The following is a 19,304-nucleotide window of genomic DNA, read 5'->3' as shown; positions in this document are numbered from 1 at the left end:
TTGCTTGACAATTCCTGATTTAACCTCTCTGTCTCCTCTCACATTTTATATAAGTAGCAAGGAGAAACCAGGCAGTGTCCTCAACTATTTGATTAGAAATCTCCACAGCTAAGTACCCAGATTTATCACTTAAATATTCTGCTTTCCACAAAACACTAGAATACAACGTGGCCAAGTTCTTTGCCACTTTATAACAAGTATATCCTTTCCTCCAGTTTCCAATAACGTATTTCTAATTTCTGTCTGAGACCTCACCAGCAATACATTTATTATTTATATTTTTACCAACATTCTGCTCATGATGACATATGTATATCTCTAAGCAGCTGTCCCTGCAGTGTTCCTATTTTCTTTCTGAGTGCTCACCCGAATTCTCGTTAACATGCATATTTCTACCCAGAGTCTCGTGAAGACAGTCTAGGATTTTTCTAGCACACACCTCAAAATTCTTCCAATCTCTATCCATCAGCCCAATCCAAAGCCACTTCACATTTTTAGATTGTTAGAGCTTCATCCCACTTCTGGTATCAAAATCTGTATTAGTTTGCTAGGGCTGCCATAACAAAATACTGCAGACTGACTAGCTTAAACAACAGAAATGTATTCCACATTTCTCCAGAACACAATTCTGGAGGCCAATGAAGGTATCAGCAGGCTTGGTTTCTTCTGAGGCCTCTCTCCTTGGCTCCCAGATGGCCACCTTCTCTCCATGTCTTCACATGGGTGTCCCTCTGTCTGTATTGTCTATGCTCTAATCTCACCTTCTTATAAGGATACCACTCATATCCGACTAGGGCCTACCCTAATGGCCCCATTTTAACTTAATCACTTCTATCTCCAAATATAGTTCTATCTTCAAATACGGTCACATTCTGAGGTGCTGGAGGTTAAGACTTCAACATCTAAACTTTGCAGAGACACAGTTTACCTCATAACACCATCTTTCTATCAGACAGCTTGACCGTTTTCATTGATTTGTAGGGTATTCTGTATTTATTAAGGAAATGGAATTCTGTGCAGTTAATAGAATTAGAATGAATCAACTCAACATGTGTTGACATATGACATACAATAATTTCCAAGGTATATTGTTAATTTTTTAAGGTTCAAAACAGTGTGTAAAGTATGCATATATCTGTCTATATCTAGAATACCTCTGGAAAGATCAACAAGAAACCCATAACAGTAGTTGCCTCCAGGAATAGTAATTCTTAGGGAGATGAAATAAATGGCTGGAGGCTAGAAAGCTTACTTTTTTCATTATGTACCTTTTGTATTTTCTCAATTTTTTAATGTATTACCTATTCAAAAGAAGAAATATTGGGCCAGGTGCAGTGGCTCATGCCTGTAATCCCAGCACTTTGGGAGGCCAAGGCGGACAGATCACCTGAGGTCAGGAGTTCGAGACCAGCCTGGCCAACATGGTGAAACTCCATCTCTACTAAAAATACAAAAATTAGCCAGGTGTGGTGGTGTGTGCGTGTAATCCCAGCTACTCAGGAGGCTGAGGCAGGAGAATCGCTTGAATCTGGGAGGCAGAATTTGCAGTGAGCAGTGATCACGCCACTGCACTCCAGCCTGGGTAACAGAGTGAGACTCTGTCTCAAAAAAGAAATATAACTTAATGAAACATTCACACATGTGCACATACATGGTGAACAGTGGAGATGGAACAAAAGGAAAGGAGAAGACAAGGAAGAAGATCTAGAAGCACAATGCATCCTAAATTCAGACCAAAGACACGGGCAACTCAAATTCTAGAGGCAGAGTTCCCCACTCCATAGTGTTTGGGGCTGGGCTATTCACCTGTTTATTCATTGAACATTCATGAGTGTTTTTCATATGGCAGGCTGGGTGTTAGATGTTCAGACACAGGAATCAGCCCTGTCGTCAAAGAGTTCTTATACTGGTCAGGGAGAGAGAGAAGTAATCAGACTATTAGTCATGCTGAGTCATGGTGATAACACCTGTAGACGATGTTATGGGAGCACAGAGGAGAGGCTGTCAACCCAGCCTGCAGAGAAGATGTCCCTGTGACAGGTAATGCTGTCCTCTCTCTGCTGTCCCCAACTCCCCTATTATCACTCCCTTCTTCTCTCAGCGCTTTCCTGCTGGCAAAAGGATCTGAGCATCTTCCCATGCTGTTGTCCCTGCAGAGCAGCTACAGGAGCCCCAAGTCACCATGAAGTCTGTGAAGGTGTCTGAGAACTTCTCCTGTAACATCATTCTAATGTGCTCCGTGAAGGGGGCAGAGAAAAGTGTTCTGTACAGCTGGACACCAAGGGACCCCCATGCTTCTGAGTCCAATGGAGGCTCCATTCTTACCATCTCCCGAACGCCCTGTGACCCAGACCTGCCATACACCTGCACAGCCCAGAACCCCGTCAGCCAGAGCAGCTCCCTCCCCGTCCACGTTGGGCAGTTCTGTACAGGTACCTGGCTCCAATTTGGCCCTTGAGGGAATTCCAGAAACAATAGGAGCAGCTGTGGAGTCTAAACTCTAGGGTCCTGGTCGGACACACAGCGGGTGGGGAAGCAAGAGGACAGGCCCCAAAACCCCTTATTCTCTATTCTCAGGGGCCTGAGAGAGGCTGGCAGGACTTGGGAAAGCCCAGAACACTGTAATACTCTAAGGTTAGAGTAAGGGAGGAGAAGACAATATGGATACAGGAGTCCAGATTGGTCTTTGCTTGGGTGGAGGTGTTTCCGGGTACCCTCAGAAGGCCAGAGAGGGGACATGAGAGTCCAAGTATTCAGTGGGCAGAGCCCAGTGGAACAGGTGGTCATGGGGAAGTAGCAGGCATGCCCCTCAGAGGAGGAGGCCAGGAGGAAGAGGAAGAGGAGGAGGGACTTCAGTCCCCTCAGTCCCCTTTAGGATGCCTGGGGGCCAAGGGAGTAGGGACAGTGACTGAAGCTGCAGTGTCTCATCTGTGACCCCAGATCCAGGAGCCTCCAGAGGAGGAACAACGGGGGAGACTGTGGTAGGGGTCCTGGGGGAGCCAGTCACCCTGCCACTGGCACTCCCAGCCTGCCGGGACACAGAGAAGGTTGTCTGGTTGTTTAACACATCTGTCATCAGCAAAGAGAGGGAAGAAGCAGCAACGGCAGATCCGCTCATTAAATCCAGGGATCCTTACAAGAACAGGCTGTGGGTCTCCAGCCAGGACTGCTCCCTGAAGATCGGCCGGCTGAAGATAGAGGACGCCGGCCCCTACCATGCCTACGTGTGCTCAGAGGCCTCCAGAGTCACTAGCACGACACATGTCACCCTGCTCATCTACCGTGAGTCTCTGGGCAGGGCACCCATCACCAGATTCCTTCTCTGAAAGCTTTCTCCTCTGCTGCCTTCTCCACCTCCCCCTTCTCCAAGGGTCTTCCCTCATACTGAAATGCCTCAGACCACTAGGACAGCTGCTCAGTTCACACCAGTTGATTCACAGGAGGAAAACTCATGACTAGCTGCTGGACAAGTCTACCTGCCAAAGTGCCCCTGACTCTAGGCTGCCAGTTAGGCCTCCACCACCCAACTTCAGGTGCTTGCCCCGGTCCTTCTGCACTGAGTGTCAGAAGGGACTAGGAGGCCAGGCGCGGTGGCTCACACCTGTAATCCCAGTACTTTGGGAGGCTGAGGCAGGTGGATCACCTGAGGTCAGGAATTTGAGACCAGCCTGGCCATCTCAAGAGATGGATGAAACTCCATCTCTACTACAAACACAAAAATTAGCTGGGTGCAGTGGTGGGCACCTGTAATCCCAGCTACTCCGGAGGCTGAGGCAGGAAAATCGCTCGAACCCCAAGAGGCAGAGGTTTCAGTGAGCTGAGATCATGCCACTTCACTCCAGACTGAGAGAAAGAGCGAGACTCCGTCTAAAAACAAAAAAAAAAAAACAAAGGGACTGGGAACTCAGCAACCTGCATTTTAAAATTTTTGAGATGGTGTCATGCTCTGTCACCCAGGCTGGAGTACAGTGGCACGATCTCAGCTCACTGCAACCTCTAACTACCAGGTTCAAGGGATTCTCCTGCCTCAGCCTCCCAAGTAGCTGGGACTACAGGCACGCGCCACCACACCCAGCTAATTTTCGTACTTTTAGTAGAGATAGGGTTTTGCCATGTTGGCCAGGCAAGTCTCGAACTCCTGACCTCAGGTGATCCACTGCCTCAGCCTCCCAAAGTGCTGGGATTATAGGCATGAGCCATGGCGCCTGGCCCCAACCTGCATTTTTATAAACTATTATCATTTTGAATAAGGCCAGAGTTGGCTGGGGTGAAATCAGAGAAGACCGAGGAGAAGCCCTTGGTGTCCAAAGACACTGTGGCCTCCAAGAAGGTGGGCCACTCAGTTCCCCTTGTCGTGAGGAACAGAATTTGCATTCTACCTCGTCAGCCCTGGGCCTCACAGGAGCTTGGCTTGGCAATTTGCATGGTTTATGTTTACCTGTTCCTTCACTTGTGCCATTCAGACATGGTCAGCCTACCCCCTGCCTGAGTTTGTCAGTGTCTAGGTATCTGTGAAGAGTCACCATCATGGTTTTGTTAAAATATGCAGCAAGTCGGCCAAGTCCATGCCTATTGCCCACAGTGCCTCAAATATAAAAGAACCCACAAGGTTAAGTAAAAAAAAGAATAAACAGGAAACAAATAGAGTCAGTCTTACTGTTTCTTTTAAAGTTGCTAACATTTATTGAGCATTTACTCTGTGTCAGGTACAGCGCTCACCTCTCTGCATCCCTTATCTCACATAAGTAAACAAATCAGCCTCAAAGGCAAGCCTTGAAGGGTCTTCACAGCACATGGAAGTGTTGTGCTCATCTGTGTTGATTGATTTGCTTGCTTTCACAGCTGTAACTAACTGTATAGAATGAGGTTGTATCTTTCTTCACTTTTCATCATTTCCCTTGTTTCTCACCTGAGCATCAAGAGGTAAAGAGGTGTGTCTGAGATGTCACAAGTAGTGAGGAAAATGCCAGGTATACTCCAAAATTCCTGTGGCTCCTGGAGGCACTTTGCCGGCAGTATCAACACTCAGCTTCATGAATATATTTTCAATGAATGAAGACAGGTGACTGCTCAGGGGGCAGGCCTGATTCCACATGGAGTCTGCCTCTCTCCTCACACGGAGGCTGAGGAAGCCCAAAATCACGTGGAGACTCAGGCACAGTGAGGATGGCATCTGCAGGATCAGCCTGACCTGCTCCGTGGAGGACGGGGGAAACACTGTCATGTACACATGGACCCTGCTGTAGAAGGAAGCTATTGTGTCCCAAGGGGAATCACACCTCAATGTCTCATGGAGAAGTGGTGAAAATCACCCCAACCTCACATGCACAGCCAGCAACCCTGTCAGCAACAGTTCCCACCAGTTTCTTTCTGAGAACATCTGTTCAGGTTTCCCTCCATCTCTATTTACTCAGGTCACAGGGCCTTGGGGCCTCCAAGAGTTTGCACCCCGACTGATTCTTTATGAAGTGCAGTGAGAGGCTACGGGTGAGAGCCCTTTAAAGTGGCATGCTTCCACAGATACATGAGTCACGCATGTGATTTTAATGTTCTAATAGCCACATTAGAAAAAGCAAGAAGAAGGCCGGGCACGGTGGCTCACGCTTGTAATCCCAGCACTTTGGGAGGCCGAGGCGGGTGGATCACGAGGTCAGGAGATCAAGACCACGGTGAAACCCCGTCTCTACTAAAAATACAAAAAATTAGCCGGGCGTGGTGGCGGGCGCCTGTAGTCCCAGCTACTCGGAGAGGCTGAGGCAGGAGAATGGCGTGAACCCGGGAGGCAGAGCTTGCAGTGAGCCGAGATTGCGCCACTGCACTCCAGCCTGGGCGACAGAGCGAGACTCCATCTCAAAAAAAAAAAAAAAAAGGAAAAAGAAAAAGCAAGAAGAAATAGATAAAGTTATTTTAATAATATGTTTTATTCAACTGAATATATCCAAAATATCATTATTTCCATGTGTATTCAATACAAAAAAAAATTCATTAGACACTACATTTTATTTTGTACTGTCTTTGAGAGCCAGTATGTATTTTACACTTACAGCACGTCTCGATTCCGATGCTAAATTTTCACTGAAAGTGTTTAATCTATATTCAGACTTTGTAAAATTTACAGTTGAAAAAATAGATTTATGCACCCAAGTTATTCCAAGCATACTTATCAGTTTTTCAAGAAGGAATTGAGTAGCCATTTTTAAATTTAAACTAAAACTAAATAAAAGAAGCAATTTGTTGTCTCAGTAATACTAGCCACACTTCAAGGGCTTATGCGTAGCTTATGGCTACCATATTGAACAGCACAGAGTTAGAGGCTTGTGGAGAAAAGCTGATAGGAAGCTGATATGGAAAGGGATGTGGACCACACAGGAACAAAGGCTGTGTGAGTGGGAGCTAGAAAAGAAGCCCCAGTGGCCCTTACTAAATGCCAAGCACTATTCTAGGCCTTCAGGCATTTTTGTACAATCTTCGCAACAATCCTACAGAGTAGATTTTCTCATTTTTCCCCATTATATGGATAAAGAAACTGAGGCTCAGAAAAGATAAGGGACTTCTCCAAGCTTACACCATAAAAGCTGGTTTCGAACCCTGAGCTCTTATCTTCTGCTCTTCTGTAGAAGGAAGCAGAAAAAAGGTACGGTCTACCCAGGATCTGACAATGTTGGGTCAGATTGTGTCTGGCAGACAGATCTAGAGTCCAGCTTAACAGGAATCTGGAACTCCCCTCATATCATTTACAGAGAGGCAGTGTAACGTGACGATTAAGGGCGCTGTAGGATCTGCACTCGAACCTCAGGTCAGACACTTGAAACTCTGTGACACTGGGCAAGCCGTAAACCTCTCTACCCAGGGACTGTCTGCCTCAGGTACTGCTATAACCTCTTGCCTAGAGTAATGCTTGCTCGAAAAATGGTTGTAGAATGAATGAAAAGAAAGACTTTCCGCAACGTCATGGATTTTAAGGGGCAGGTAGGATGGCCATCACGTTCTGTCCATTGTTTGCTCTAGTGTGTCTTGTCATTATTTGTATTAACATCACTCATTTCCTCCTCAAAGGACCTGAGAGAAACACAAAGCTTTGGATTGTGTTGTTCCTGATGGTTTGCCTTCCGTGCGTTGGGATCTTCAGCTGGTGCATTTGGAAGCGAAAAGGACGGTGTGAGTTTCCAAGATCAATGCTGTCCGCCAGCGCTAGGCCATTTCCCTGGGACTTGTGGAGGCTTCTCTGCCCTCACACAATCCCGTGCTACCCCTCCCTGCCAGCATCTTATTTCTTCTCAGAGCAATGGGGGAGGGCTGTCAGTTGGGACTCTTTACTTACAAATAATAGAAGCCCAGTTCAAACTAGCTTAGACAAAAAAAAAAATAATAAATAAAGGCATGTGGGGGCAGGGAGAGTGATTTATTATTTTTTCACTTAAATAATCAATCTGTGGGGAAGGCAGGGATAGAGCTGGCATAATGGAGAAATGTCACCAGAGACTCAAAAGTCACCAGAGTTCTCCACCTTTCATCTCTACTATGTATTTTGAGTCAGCTTAACTCTCCTACTGCAGCCAGCTGAGGAGAGGGGTGGGAGCGAGGGGAGGAGTGTACCACAACACAACAGCTGGCAGCTCCAGACCCGCACGTACTAACAGCTCTGACACCAGACAGGGAAGAAAATGTGCTTCCCTCTAACTCCAATTTAAAGAATGTCAGAAATAGCTCTGATTGGCCCAAGTTAAGGTCATGTGGCTGCTGCTTGGACCAATTTCTATAGCCAAGAAGATACGCTATTATGATTGACAGCTCCTCTAGAATCCCAGTATTGGAGTGGAAATGAAGTGGCTGCCAAAAAGAGCAGAATGGGTAGAACACATGAGGTCCCTGGAAGAATTACTGAATTGCAGGCAAACTACTCTGATCAGTGGCTATGGTAGAGGAGCTCTCCCTTCTGGAGGGATGGCAGGAAGCTCCAGAGCCTCCACCTCTGCAGAAAGTAGCCCTAGACTCTGGCCACCCATTCCCACAAGCCTGGCTTCTCATCAGGGTTCATCCTCCTTCCTGAAGCCTCTTCCCTCTCTATGTCCCAGAAGTCTCTCCCCTTCTCATTTGACTCTCACAGAATGAAAGACACCTCTCACCTCACAGCCTTCTTGATAAACCTTGTCTAACTTGGTTTCTCAGGTTCAGTCCCAGCCTTCTGTTCCAGCCAAGCTGAGGCCCCAGGGGATACACCAGGTAACATCACCCATGACACAGGCTATGGGGTTTCTGGTCCAAATGGAAGTTCTAAAGTCTTGCTGCTCAAAGTGTGGTCTGCTGGCCAGCAATGTGGGCATCACCCAGGAAGCCTGTTAGAAGTGCAAAATCTGACCAGGCACTGTGGCTCACACCTGTAATCCCAGCACTTCGGGAGGCTGAGGCAGGTAGATCACTTGAGGCCAGGAGTTCAAGACCAGCCTGGCCAACAAAGTGAAACCCTGTCTCTACTAAAAATAGAAAAAATTAGCTGGGCATGGTGGTGCACGCCTGTAATCCCAGCTACTCGGGAGGCTGAGGCATGAGAATCTATTTAACCTGGGAGGTGGAGGTTGCAGTCAGCCGAGATCACGCCACTGCACTACAGTCTGGGCAACAGGGCAAGACTCTGTCTCAAAAAAAAAAAAAAAAAAAAAAAAGAAAGAGAAAGAAAAGACGGAAGCAAGGAAGGAAGGGAGGGAGGGAGGCAGGGAGAGAATCTTGGGCATCATCTCAGAATACTGATTCCAAACCTGTATTTTAACAAGATCCATAAGTGATTCATATGCCCACTGAAGTTTGAAAAGGAAGGTAGCATAGAAACAAAAGCCAAGACAGACTCCTTAGAGATAGTCACCAGAGCTAGGAGAGGCAATCTGTCCCCCAGGGTCTCCAGGGTTCCTTGGGCATTAACCGTCACCATTTGAACGTGGCCTACAATGAGGATGGAGTTATTGTCTCCATTCTGAGAACAGACAAACAAAGGCCAGGTGGAACAGTAAATCTGTGGTAGAAAAATATTTAAAACTTAATTAAAATTAAACCCCAGGAGACTGTACAACACCTGTTACCTAACAGCATTGCGGGACATGGAACTGCTCTCACAGGTTTTAGTGTGGGGAGCTGAGATGCCTGCCCTTACTCCCCCACTCCCATGCCACAGTGTCCTAAATTTTCACCTTAAACTCTGGAGCTCTGGAGTGCTAAGGAATCCCCAACCTATGCTCACTCTAACCAAATCCTGCTTTAAAAAAAAAAACAAAACTGTATGTCACCCCTCATGGCGGGGATTTCCCATTGAGATGGACTCAGAGGCAGGACTGGGCAGGGAGCATGTGACGATATGGGCTTTTCTGATGGAAAAGCATAACCAAGAGACGGAGGCAAGGAAGGGAATTAGGCTGGACTATGAAGCTCCCCATCAGCTCCCTCCTCACTACTGGCAGGACAGAGCCCTGGTGTCCCCCAGCCTGAACCCTCCTTCCTTGGGCAGAGGGTAAAGAGATGTTGGGGCCACCACCTCCTCCCTACCTCTTCTCTCTCCCCCAGAACCCTTCTTGAACCTCCAAGGCCTGCTTCTTTAACCTCTCCAAGGTCTCCTCTTCCCTAGATCCACTGCCACTGCCTTAGTTCATGTTGTCACCAATTTGTTGTTTAATTGAATAGTTCTTTTTTTTAATTCAAAAGTCAGACTGGGCACGGTGGCTCACGCCTGTAATCCCAGTACTTTGGGAGGCTGAGGCAGGTAGATCACCTGTGGTCAGGAGTTCAAGACCAGCCTGGCCAACATAGTGAAACCCCATCTCTACTAAAAATATAAAAATTAGCCAGGCATGGTGGCACAAGCCTGTAATCCCAGCTACTCTGGAGGCTGAGGCAGGAGAATCACTTGAACCTGGAAGGCGGAGATTGCAGTGAGCTGAGACTGCACCATTGCACTCCAACCTGGGAAAAAAGAGTGAAACTCTGCTAAAAAAAAAAAAAAAAAAAAGACATATATTCATATGACATACAGTTAAAAGTAGCTCTCTTTCCAAATTCCAATCTCCAGGTTCTAAGTCTCTCCCCCAAGAGACAACCACTGATGAGATTTCTATAGACCTGAATCCTTTCAGAAACTTTTAATGCATTTGCAGGTTTCATACATATTTGTGTGGGGAGGGTGCTCCTTTAACTTCACATATGGGAGCAATCTATAACACTTTTCTAAACCTTGCTTTCTGATCTTAACAGTACATCCCAAGGCCGGGCGCAGTGGCTCCCGCCTGTAATCTCAGCACTTTAGGAGGCCGAGGCGGGTGGATCACGAGGTCAGGAGATCAAGACCATCCTGGCTAACATGGTGAAACCCCGTCTCTACTAAAAAATACAAAAAATTAGCCAGGCATGGTGGCGGGCGCCTGTAGTCCCAGCTACTCGGGAGGCTGAGGCAGGAGAATGGCATGAACCCGGGAGGCGGAGCTTGCAGTGAGCCGAGATTGAGCCACTGCACTCCAGCCTGGGCGATAGAGCAAGACTCCGTCTCAAAAAAAAAAAAAAAAAAAACAGTACATCCCAGCAATATTAACATTTGTAGATTAAAACTGATTCCCATTTATTCCATTCTACAAATTTGTTTAACTAATCTACTTCACCAGTCCTTATTAACAGACATTCTCATTCCTTGTTACTTCTTTCCTAAACTATGCTAATAGTTTCTTTACAGACTATTCCCTCTCATCACTTTGCCAAGCTCAACTCTGACTTCTCTAAAACCCTCAATAGCCCCTAATGGCCTTTGTTCAAAAGGCAATATAACCAAGTGGTAAAGTGTATGGGTTCTGAGGTAGGATAATCCTGTGCTCAAACCCTAGCTCTCCTCCTTATGAATCCCTAAGCCTCAGTTTCCTTACCTTCCAAAATAAAGGTATCTACCTATTTTCACTCAGTGTTGAGCGAAAGAGAAAGAGGGACCAGCCGGGAGGGGGCAGGATTGAGCAGCGGTTAAGAGCATCAGGGACAAGACTACTTGTGTTCAAATCCTTGCTCTACCACTTTCTCGGGCAAATGCTTAATCTTTACGTGCCCGGGTTTCCTCATCTACAAAAAATAAATACGGATAGTTATTATCTATGCTTCATGGGGTTTTCTGCCGACTAAATAAACGTATTCATGAAAAGCATTTAGAACTGTGCCTCACACACAGTAGGCACTTACTAAATATGAGGATCAGGTCAAATTGAAGGGGCTATGTTGTCTGAGATATAAACTCAGGGTTTGTCCTCACCTGCCAGGAAAGTTTAGGACACAGACACACACAAGGAGTTTAGGAGCGGAGGTTTAATAAGTAGAAGAAAAGAAAAAGAGAAACAGCTTCCTCTATAGAGGAAGGGGTCTCAGAGGGGTAGGGACCGGCTGCTGGTGAATGCGCTGAATTCTATAGTCCAGTTTGAGGAGGCAGTGTCTGATTTACCTAGGGCTCACAGACCGGTTCGATAAGGTATGACGTTTAGGTAGTGCCTGGGGAAGGCTGGTTGCCCCACCCTAATCTTCTTATGCAAATGGATTTTCCAGTTTATCCGCACCATCTTATCTGCTCCTTTCAATACACGTGGCTGGCAGGGAAGGGAAGATGGAGCCGCCATTTTGAAAATGTCTAGTCCTTAGTCCCTGCTGGTGTTCACCCATGCAAGCTCCCAGCTTGCAGGCTGCTCTTTGTTAGAAAATGATTTGGGGCTGCTTTTCAATAAAAAGAAAAGCCTGACCAAGGACTCCCATACCCTTACTATCTGCCTAAGTAATTTCTTCTTAACTCCTGTATCAAAATGGGCTACTTCATGTGCCCCACAGGCAGGGTTGACATCGGCCCTCACAGCGCGTCCACCATGCCAGTGTTCACAGGTGCCCATGCTGACTGCCTGAGCCCTGACCATTGCAATTGTTAAGTATTTTTAATGTCATCCTTTCGGAAAAGGAGACTGCTCCAGGCTTTACACCTGCCTCTAATCATGCTGCTGCCTCCTCCACCTAGAATACCCTTCCACTCATCGAAATATTGAATCCCTATTCAAGACCCACCTCAATTCTGCCACTTTCATGGGTTCCTCTCTGTTTCTCTAACCAGAGTCATCTCCTCTCAACTCTGCACTTTCCTCATACGTTCCATAGGATACTTGGCAAAGCTGGCCTTACATTACTGATTTACACATGCACCTGACTCCCCAGCTAGACAGGGTGCTCCTCCAGGACCAGGTCTAGTTTACCTTTGTGTTTCCCCAGAGTACCTGTAATGATGCTTAGCATGGTTTATCCCACAGGGCCAGAGAGTTGCTAAAGTCCATCACATGTCATACTTAATATTTTTCAAATGAATGAATAAATGAATGCTTGAAAGGAAGGAGGAAGGGAGAGTGGAATGGACCCCCTGAGGGAAGACAGGAAAAAACAATCTCCTTCAGTTCTCTAGGCCTCATCTAATGCAGGCATCAGAGCAGGCTGGGGCCTTGCAGCAAAGCAAGAGAGAGGTGGGGTTGACATACTTTTATCAGCCCTGCACAATGTGTTCCAGAACCCACAGCTGGCCACACGCTATACTCTGTGCTCTCCCAAGGGTATGAGAAGCTGGACACTCCCCTCAGGCCTGCCAGGCAACAGCCTACACCCACCTCAGACAGCAGCTCTGACAGCAACATCACAACTGAGGAGGATGAGGACAGGCCCGAGGTGCACAAGCCCATCAGTGGAAGAGACGAGGTGTGTGACCAGGTCACTCAGGAGGGTGCTGGACATCACCCAGCCCCTGAGGGCCAAGCAGACGATGATCCTGTCACTCCATATGTCACAGAAGTTGAGTCTGTGGTTGGAGAGAACACCGTGTATGCACAAGTGTTCAACTTACAGGTGAGCCCTTCTGATCAATACACCTTCCTCCTCCTCCCACGTCTAGCGGCATCTGAGATCCTGGATGACTAGTTCCTCCAAACTGGGGGCTGGAGCCTGAAAACAGGACTAGTGGCATACGGGCAGGGACTCATGGCTGTGTCCATGTTTACCAAACCTTGGGATCCTGCGGAACGAGGGACTTGTCCCTCAGCTCTCATTCTTGGGCCACTAATAAGGAAGGTGTTGGAGAACCAGAGGCACCGTCCCCACTGCACTAAGGCAGCTCCCACCCTGTGTGTGAGATGGGAAGCTGGGGGGTATCCCCTCTCCTCAAGGGTTGAGAGTAAAACTGAAAAGCTCTCATGTGGTCGCTAGGGCTAATCTGCTGTTGGTCTGTTACAGGGAAAGACCCCAGTTTCTCAGAAGGAAGAGAGCTCAGCCACAATCTACTGCTCCATACAGAAACCTCAGATGGTGAGAACAACATTCTCTGTATCCCAAGGCCCACAGAGTGCAGAACTATTCCTTAGACCCTTTGAACTGAAAATCCTAGATTCCCATGGCTAAGGATCTTAAATTCTACCCAATATGCAGCCCTCAGATACATTCCATGGTCAACAGAGATGCATAAACAAATATTCCTGACATCTGTGTGACCAAAGGCTGAACTTTTCTAATTGATTTAATAATATCTTATGTTGGTTATTTTTAACACTGACCTGAATGACAGCTTATAAACTCAAACAAGGTAGGGTCTTTATAGTTTTCTAAATCTATCTCTAACCCTAATCCTAATCTACCTAAATGGCAACTTCTCAAAACCATTGAAAATTAGCTAACAGTTTAACAACAAGAATTTTTGGAAAATATGCCATCACCTGCAGTATGTTAGTTTTATTCTAGTGTTTAAAAAAATCCCGGCCAGGCACGGTGGCTCACACCTGTAATCCCAGCACTTTGGGAGGCCGAGGCGGGCGGATCACAAAGTCAGGAGATGGAAACCATCCTGGCTAACACGGTGAAACTCCGTCTCTACTAAAAATACGAAAAAATTAGCCGGGTCTGGTGGCAGGCACCTGTAGTCCCAATTACTCGGAGGCTGAGGCAGGAGAATGGCGTGAACCCGGAAGGCAGAGCTTGCAGTGAGCCAAGATCGCACCACTGCACTCCAGCCTGGGCAACAGAGCGAGACTCCATTTCAGAAACAAAGAAAAAAAGTATCCCAGCCTAGGTAACATGGTGAAACCCTGTCTTTATAAAAAGTTAAAAAAAAATTACCCAGGCCTGTGGTGGTACACACCTGTAGTCCCGGCTACTTAGGACACTGAAGTGGGAGGACCGCTTGAGCCAGGGAGTTCGAGGCTGCAGTGAGCCAAGATCAAGCCACTGAAATCTAGTCTGGTTGACAGAGTGAGACCATGTCTTAAAAAAAAAAAAAAAATCCCTTACAGGTAGAATTTATCATTAAATAATCATAATGATAATAATAACTAACTTGCTTTTATATGAAGTTTTGCAGATACAATACCTTGATACACATTCTTCTCTGATCTTTGTAATTCTTCTAGAAAAGTGTTGTCATCCACATTTTATAGCCGAAGAAACTGAGATTCAAGGAAGTTAATTTTGCCTAAGGTCACAAAGATAGTAGTTGGAAGTTCCGGTATTAAGAACCGTGAGGCTTTTTAAGATCATCCTGAGTAATCTTAAATAATTCACCTTGATCTGACTGTCCACTCCATTTTCACTTTCCTGAAAACATTGGGTCCATTCATACTTTTGCTTCCAAATCGCCCCCAAATTCCCTCCCTATAACATATTCAAAAAAATATATTTTTAAAAACTCTCGGCTGGGCTTGGTGGCTCATGCCTGTAATCCCAGCACTTTGGGAGGCCAAGGCAGATGGATCAACTGAGGTTAGGAGTTCAAGACCAGCCTGGCCAACATGGTGAAACCCCATCTGTACTAAAAATATGAAAATTATCTGAGTGCAGTGGCAGGCACCTGTAATCCCAGCTACTCAGGAGGCTGAGGCAGGAGACTTGCTTGAACCCAGGAGGTGGAGGTTGCAGTGAGCTGAGATCGCACCATTGCACTCCAGCCTGGACAACAAGATCAAAACTCCATCTCAAAAAAAAAAGAAAAGACAAGACAAGACAAGACTACAGTTGACCCTTGAACAATTCAGGGGTTTAGGAGTGCCAACCCCTCCCCACTCCATGCAATCAAAAATCATTCTATAACTTTGACTCTCCAGAACTTAACTGCTAATAGCCTACCGTTGACCAGAAGCCTTACCAAAAACATAAACATTCGATTAACACATATTTTTCATGTTGTGTGTATTATATACTGTATTCTTAAAATAAAGTAAGCTAGAGAAAAGAAATTGTTAAGAAAATCATAAGGAAGATAAAAATGTTTACTATTCATTAAGTGGAATTGGATCATTGTAAAGGTCTTCATCCTCACCTTCACATTGAGTAAGTGAGGATGAAGACCTTCATCCGATCAGAAGGGCTCACCTGTAAGTTGAACACTTGTGCATACACAGTGTTCTCTCCAAGGAGGAAGAGGAAGGGTTGGTCTTGCTCTCTCGAGAGTGGTAGAGGTAAAAGAGGTAGAGGAGGTAAAAGGGGAGGCAGGAGAGGCAGGCACACTCAGTGTGATGTTTATTGAAAAAAAATCTGCATATAAGTAGCCATACAGTTCAAACATATGTTGCACTTATGCTTGGTGTTCCATTATTGGAACACTAAGCATGTAGGAGTTATTTATATTCTACTGTTCAAGATCATCACCAAGGTCTGATTTTTCACTCATGCGCAAATTCAAAAAATTGCAACCTCCTGCATAAATGGGTTAAGGTTACTTGACTGCTTAATAAATTGTATGCACAGTTCCTAAGGGTTTTTCAGACGCTGAAGGTGGGGGATATCACTGCATGTGGTAAAGGGGAAAGACTTCATGAAAAAGGAATTTGGGTTGGACCTTAAAAGATGGATAGAATTTGCTCAGTAAACACTTGTTGGGATGTGTGGTTTGGTTCAACCATCATCCATCTCATCCTGACTTCTAGACAGTAGTCTAATGCTTAGCCAGCTAGAGACTTTGCCTTGGAACCTAAGGCCAAATCTGTGCTGTTCACTGCATTCCCAGAGCTGCTTTCTACTCCGGCCTGGCCCTTTGTGTTTGGGTCAATACCGGTCAAACTTAAAGTCATGAACGTCAGTCCCTGCTCTGAGTTTCAGAATGACCACCACATGTCTGGTCAGTCCTGCAAGGCACCCACACTACCCTGGAGACTGAAACCCCTGAAACCACCTCACCTACAGTGTAAGTGGAAATCATTGCATTTCCTGAGCCAAACTCTTGACAACTATATCCTTTGTCTTCAGAACTGTCAGGACCAGGAATTCTGGTTTTGGATCTCTGAAGGCCATTATTGCCTACTTGATCCGGAAATTCTCAAACCTACTTTAGTTCTTATTTCTGATATACCTCTCTGCACAACATCTCAAAGGTTTATGCTATCCCCAAGCTGTTGCTGGTACCCAACCTCCCGCTCGTCTGGGTCAGCGCAGAGCTTATCTGCTCTTTAGAGCCTTCCCTGAACACTCTCAGACAGGGGAGCCTAAGAACCCTCGAAACAGCTTGGGGACTAATGGTCTGGACCATTACTTTGGAACTTAACCTCTGTCATCTAAATTATCTTCATATAAATGTTTGTTTTGTTTCTCCAGCCAGGGTGGAGATTGGAATCATTTGACAGTAGCTTCTTGAGGGCAAGCCCCTTCATTGTCATTTTGTTATCCCCTGGATTTGCTGCACTAAACTGTCTTGTACTGGCCTTGCAGAGAGTCCAGCCCACAGCCTTTCCTATTAGGAGCCTCCATAAATGCTTGGCATCAGGCTGGTTGATTGTGCCATCCCTGGGTCAGCACATATGACTCTACTTCTGTAGGATGGACCGGTCATAGCCTGGGCTTGCCTTCCTCTTTCATCAGCCTCACTCTTCCAAGGCTTTATTAACCATATTCTTATGTGGATTTTTGGCTCACAGGTGGTGCCGCCACTACAACAGAATGATCTTGAGATTCCTGAAAGTCCTACCTATGAAAATTTCACCTGAAAGGAAAAGCAGCTGCTGCCTCTCTCCTGGGACTGTGGGGTTGGAGAGTCAGCTGGACCTCGTGGGGCCTGGGGCTCACAGACAGAAGCACCTCAGAATTTCCTTCAGTGCCTCAGAGATGCCTGGATGTGGCCCCTCCCCCTCCTTCTCACCCTCAAGGCCTCCCAAACCCATTAATAGTTCAGACACAGCTCCTTCTTGGAGCCTATGGGCTTCAGATGTCTTTGCCCCATTTGTCACCTCGCACACTCATAGCGTTTCCTCCTCGAAATTCTACCAAGACTGGTCAAATGTTGCTGAGGGGCCTGGACCAGCTGTCCTTTACACCACCTTCTCAACACTGCTGAAATGAACCCAAGAGAATTGTCACACATGACACAAGATGTACGTAATATCATGCTCACTGCAGTGTTATTTAAAATAAAAGGCAGGAAATAACCTAAATGTCCATTCATTCAGTGAGAATCCAGTTACATATATGATTATATACCCATGCAATGGCAGACCCTGCCACTTGGAAAGCAAGCAAGGACTAATAGGTGCTAATATGGAATGGGCTCTAAGATACATTATGGAGTGGAAAAAACAAAGTTCAGGACCATGTGTATTGTATGCTACCAGTTGGATTTTTTAAAAAATGTATGTTGGCCAGGCACGGTGGCTCATGCCTGTAACCCCAGCACTTTGGGAGGCCGACTTGGGCAGATCACTTGAGGTCAGGAGTTCAAGACCAGCCTGGTCAACATAGTGAAACCCCGTCTCTAATAAAAATACAAAAAACAATTAGCTGGGCATGGTGGTGTGTGCCTGTAATCTCGGCTACTTGGGAGGCTGAGGCAGGAGAATCACTCGAACCCAGGAGGCGGAAGTTGCAGTGAGCAGAGATCACGCCACTGCCTTCCACCCTTAGCAACAGAGTGAGAGTTTATCTCAAGAAAAAAAAAGAAGAAAGAAAGAAAAAGAAAGAAGAAAGAAAGAAAGAAAAAGAAAGAAAAAGAAGGAAGGAAGGAAAGAAGAAAGAAAGAAAGAAAGAAAGAAAGAAAGAAAGAAAGAGAAAGAAAGAGAAAAAAGAAAATGTAAGTCTACATGCTTACATAGGCATAGAAAAGCTATGGAAAGAAATACAAAAAACATTAGTGGCTGCCTCTGGAGAGGAACTAGGAATCTCAAGTTGGGAAAGAGACATTTTTTACTACACAATTTTTTGTACTGCTGGATTTTTTTAAACCATATGTGTGTATTACTCTTTTGCTATTTTGTAAAGATGCTTAAAATGCCTGTTTCAAATAAGCCTCCCATATTTACCCAAAAGAACTTCCCTCCTTATTGTCCAGTCTGGACACAGAATACCCACAGTATCTCTCCCCAAGACTGTGGCCACAGCCCTCTCCTCTACCTGTAAGATGCACTATACTTGACTTATATTCATGATACTCTGGTGTACATTTCTGTTACCATCACCTTGCAGCCCATCTAGGTCTAATTGCAACCCATCTAGGTTTAATTGTGTGCTGCCTCTGTCATACTCTCCTGCACATGAGCCTGAACTCAGTACGACTTCTGTCACCTGCAGTGGGTACTCCCAGGAGTCCAGGCAGTGCTTCATACACAGCAGGAGCTCAATTACTGCTTGTTCATTGACTGGCTTGTTGCATGAATAATTATCTTTGTGAGGCATTATCATGGAAGCTCAACAATCAGACACATAACATGATGATGTTGTACATCTTTCTTTCTAGAATACAGCATCCTCAAAAGCCCTGACACCATAGGGTCTCTTCTGCTCCTTAAATAAATCTGGCCGGTTCAAGATCTATGCAGGACACATGAAAGGCCAGCAGCCGTCAATGGTCAGAGTCCCTGGTGTTCATCTGGACTATTTCTGAACCCCGTCATTTCCTACTCACTAAACTCCTTGACTCTGCAACTCAACTCCCAGTACCTGCCTTGGACCCCCAGGCTCTTTCTGAATATATTTCCCTGGGTTTTAAGCTTCTCACTTGCTTTAAGCTGTGGTCTGTTCACACTTCTCTCCAGGAGGAAACCAGCCTGGCCAGCAGCACAGTCTCAGGGGAAAGGGATCCTGCAGGGTGTGACCAAGTGTGTGCCTTGGCTCTCCTTCACAAGATGGAATAGCCCCTAGTGTCTGGTTCTCTGCTGTCCCAGTGTGAACAAGGCTGAAGGACCCTGCCAGCTCACCAGGAATTCAGACCCTCTTCAGCAGTATTCAAACAGACATATGTTTATGGATGGCTCACAAGTGCCCTTTGGCTGCTATAGAGAATAAAAATGCAGGGTATGGAGAGG

At 46.0% G+C, this 19,304-nt stretch overlaps 1 protein-coding gene across 4 annotated transcripts in view; it reads left to right on the top strand.

Moving 5' to 3' along the window:
- LY9 (lymphocyte antigen 9) overlaps positions 1-17,482 on the top strand; it is a 58,962-nt gene extending 41,480 nt beyond the window's left edge. For 3 of the 4 annotated variants that reach the window (XM_058442501.1, XM_058442498.1, XM_058442500.1), the window contains 7 exons: positions 2,157-2,432; positions 2,941-3,282; positions 7,057-7,158; positions 8,170-8,223; positions 12,531-12,882; positions 13,267-13,338; positions 16,929-17,482. In XM_058442501.1, the coding sequence (XP_058298484.1) occupies positions 2,183-2,432; positions 2,941-3,282; positions 7,057-7,158; positions 8,170-8,223; positions 12,531-12,882; positions 13,267-13,338; positions 16,929-17,349 (1,593 nt within the window). In that variant the 5' untranslated portion in view covers positions 2,157-2,182 and the 3' untranslated portion in view covers positions 17,350-17,482. The remainder of the gene's footprint in view (positions 1-2,156; positions 2,433-2,940; positions 3,283-7,056; positions 7,159-8,169; positions 8,224-12,530; positions 12,883-13,266; positions 13,339-16,928) is intronic. The other variant, XM_058442499.1, reaches the window with a different exon arrangement.
- The last annotated feature ends 1,822 nt before the right edge of the window (positions 17,483-19,304 follow it).

The sequence above is a fragment of the Hylobates moloch genome, unplaced genomic scaffold (genome assembly GCF_009828535.3).
Source record: "Hylobates moloch isolate HMO894 unplaced genomic scaffold, HMol_V3 SCAFFOLD_8, whole genome shotgun sequence".
NCBI classification, from domain to species: Eukaryota; Metazoa; Chordata; class Mammalia; order Primates; family Hylobatidae; genus Hylobates; species Hylobates moloch.
The sequence above is the reverse complement of the archived record's forward strand: the minus strand, read 5'-3'. Positions and strand labels throughout refer to the sequence as shown.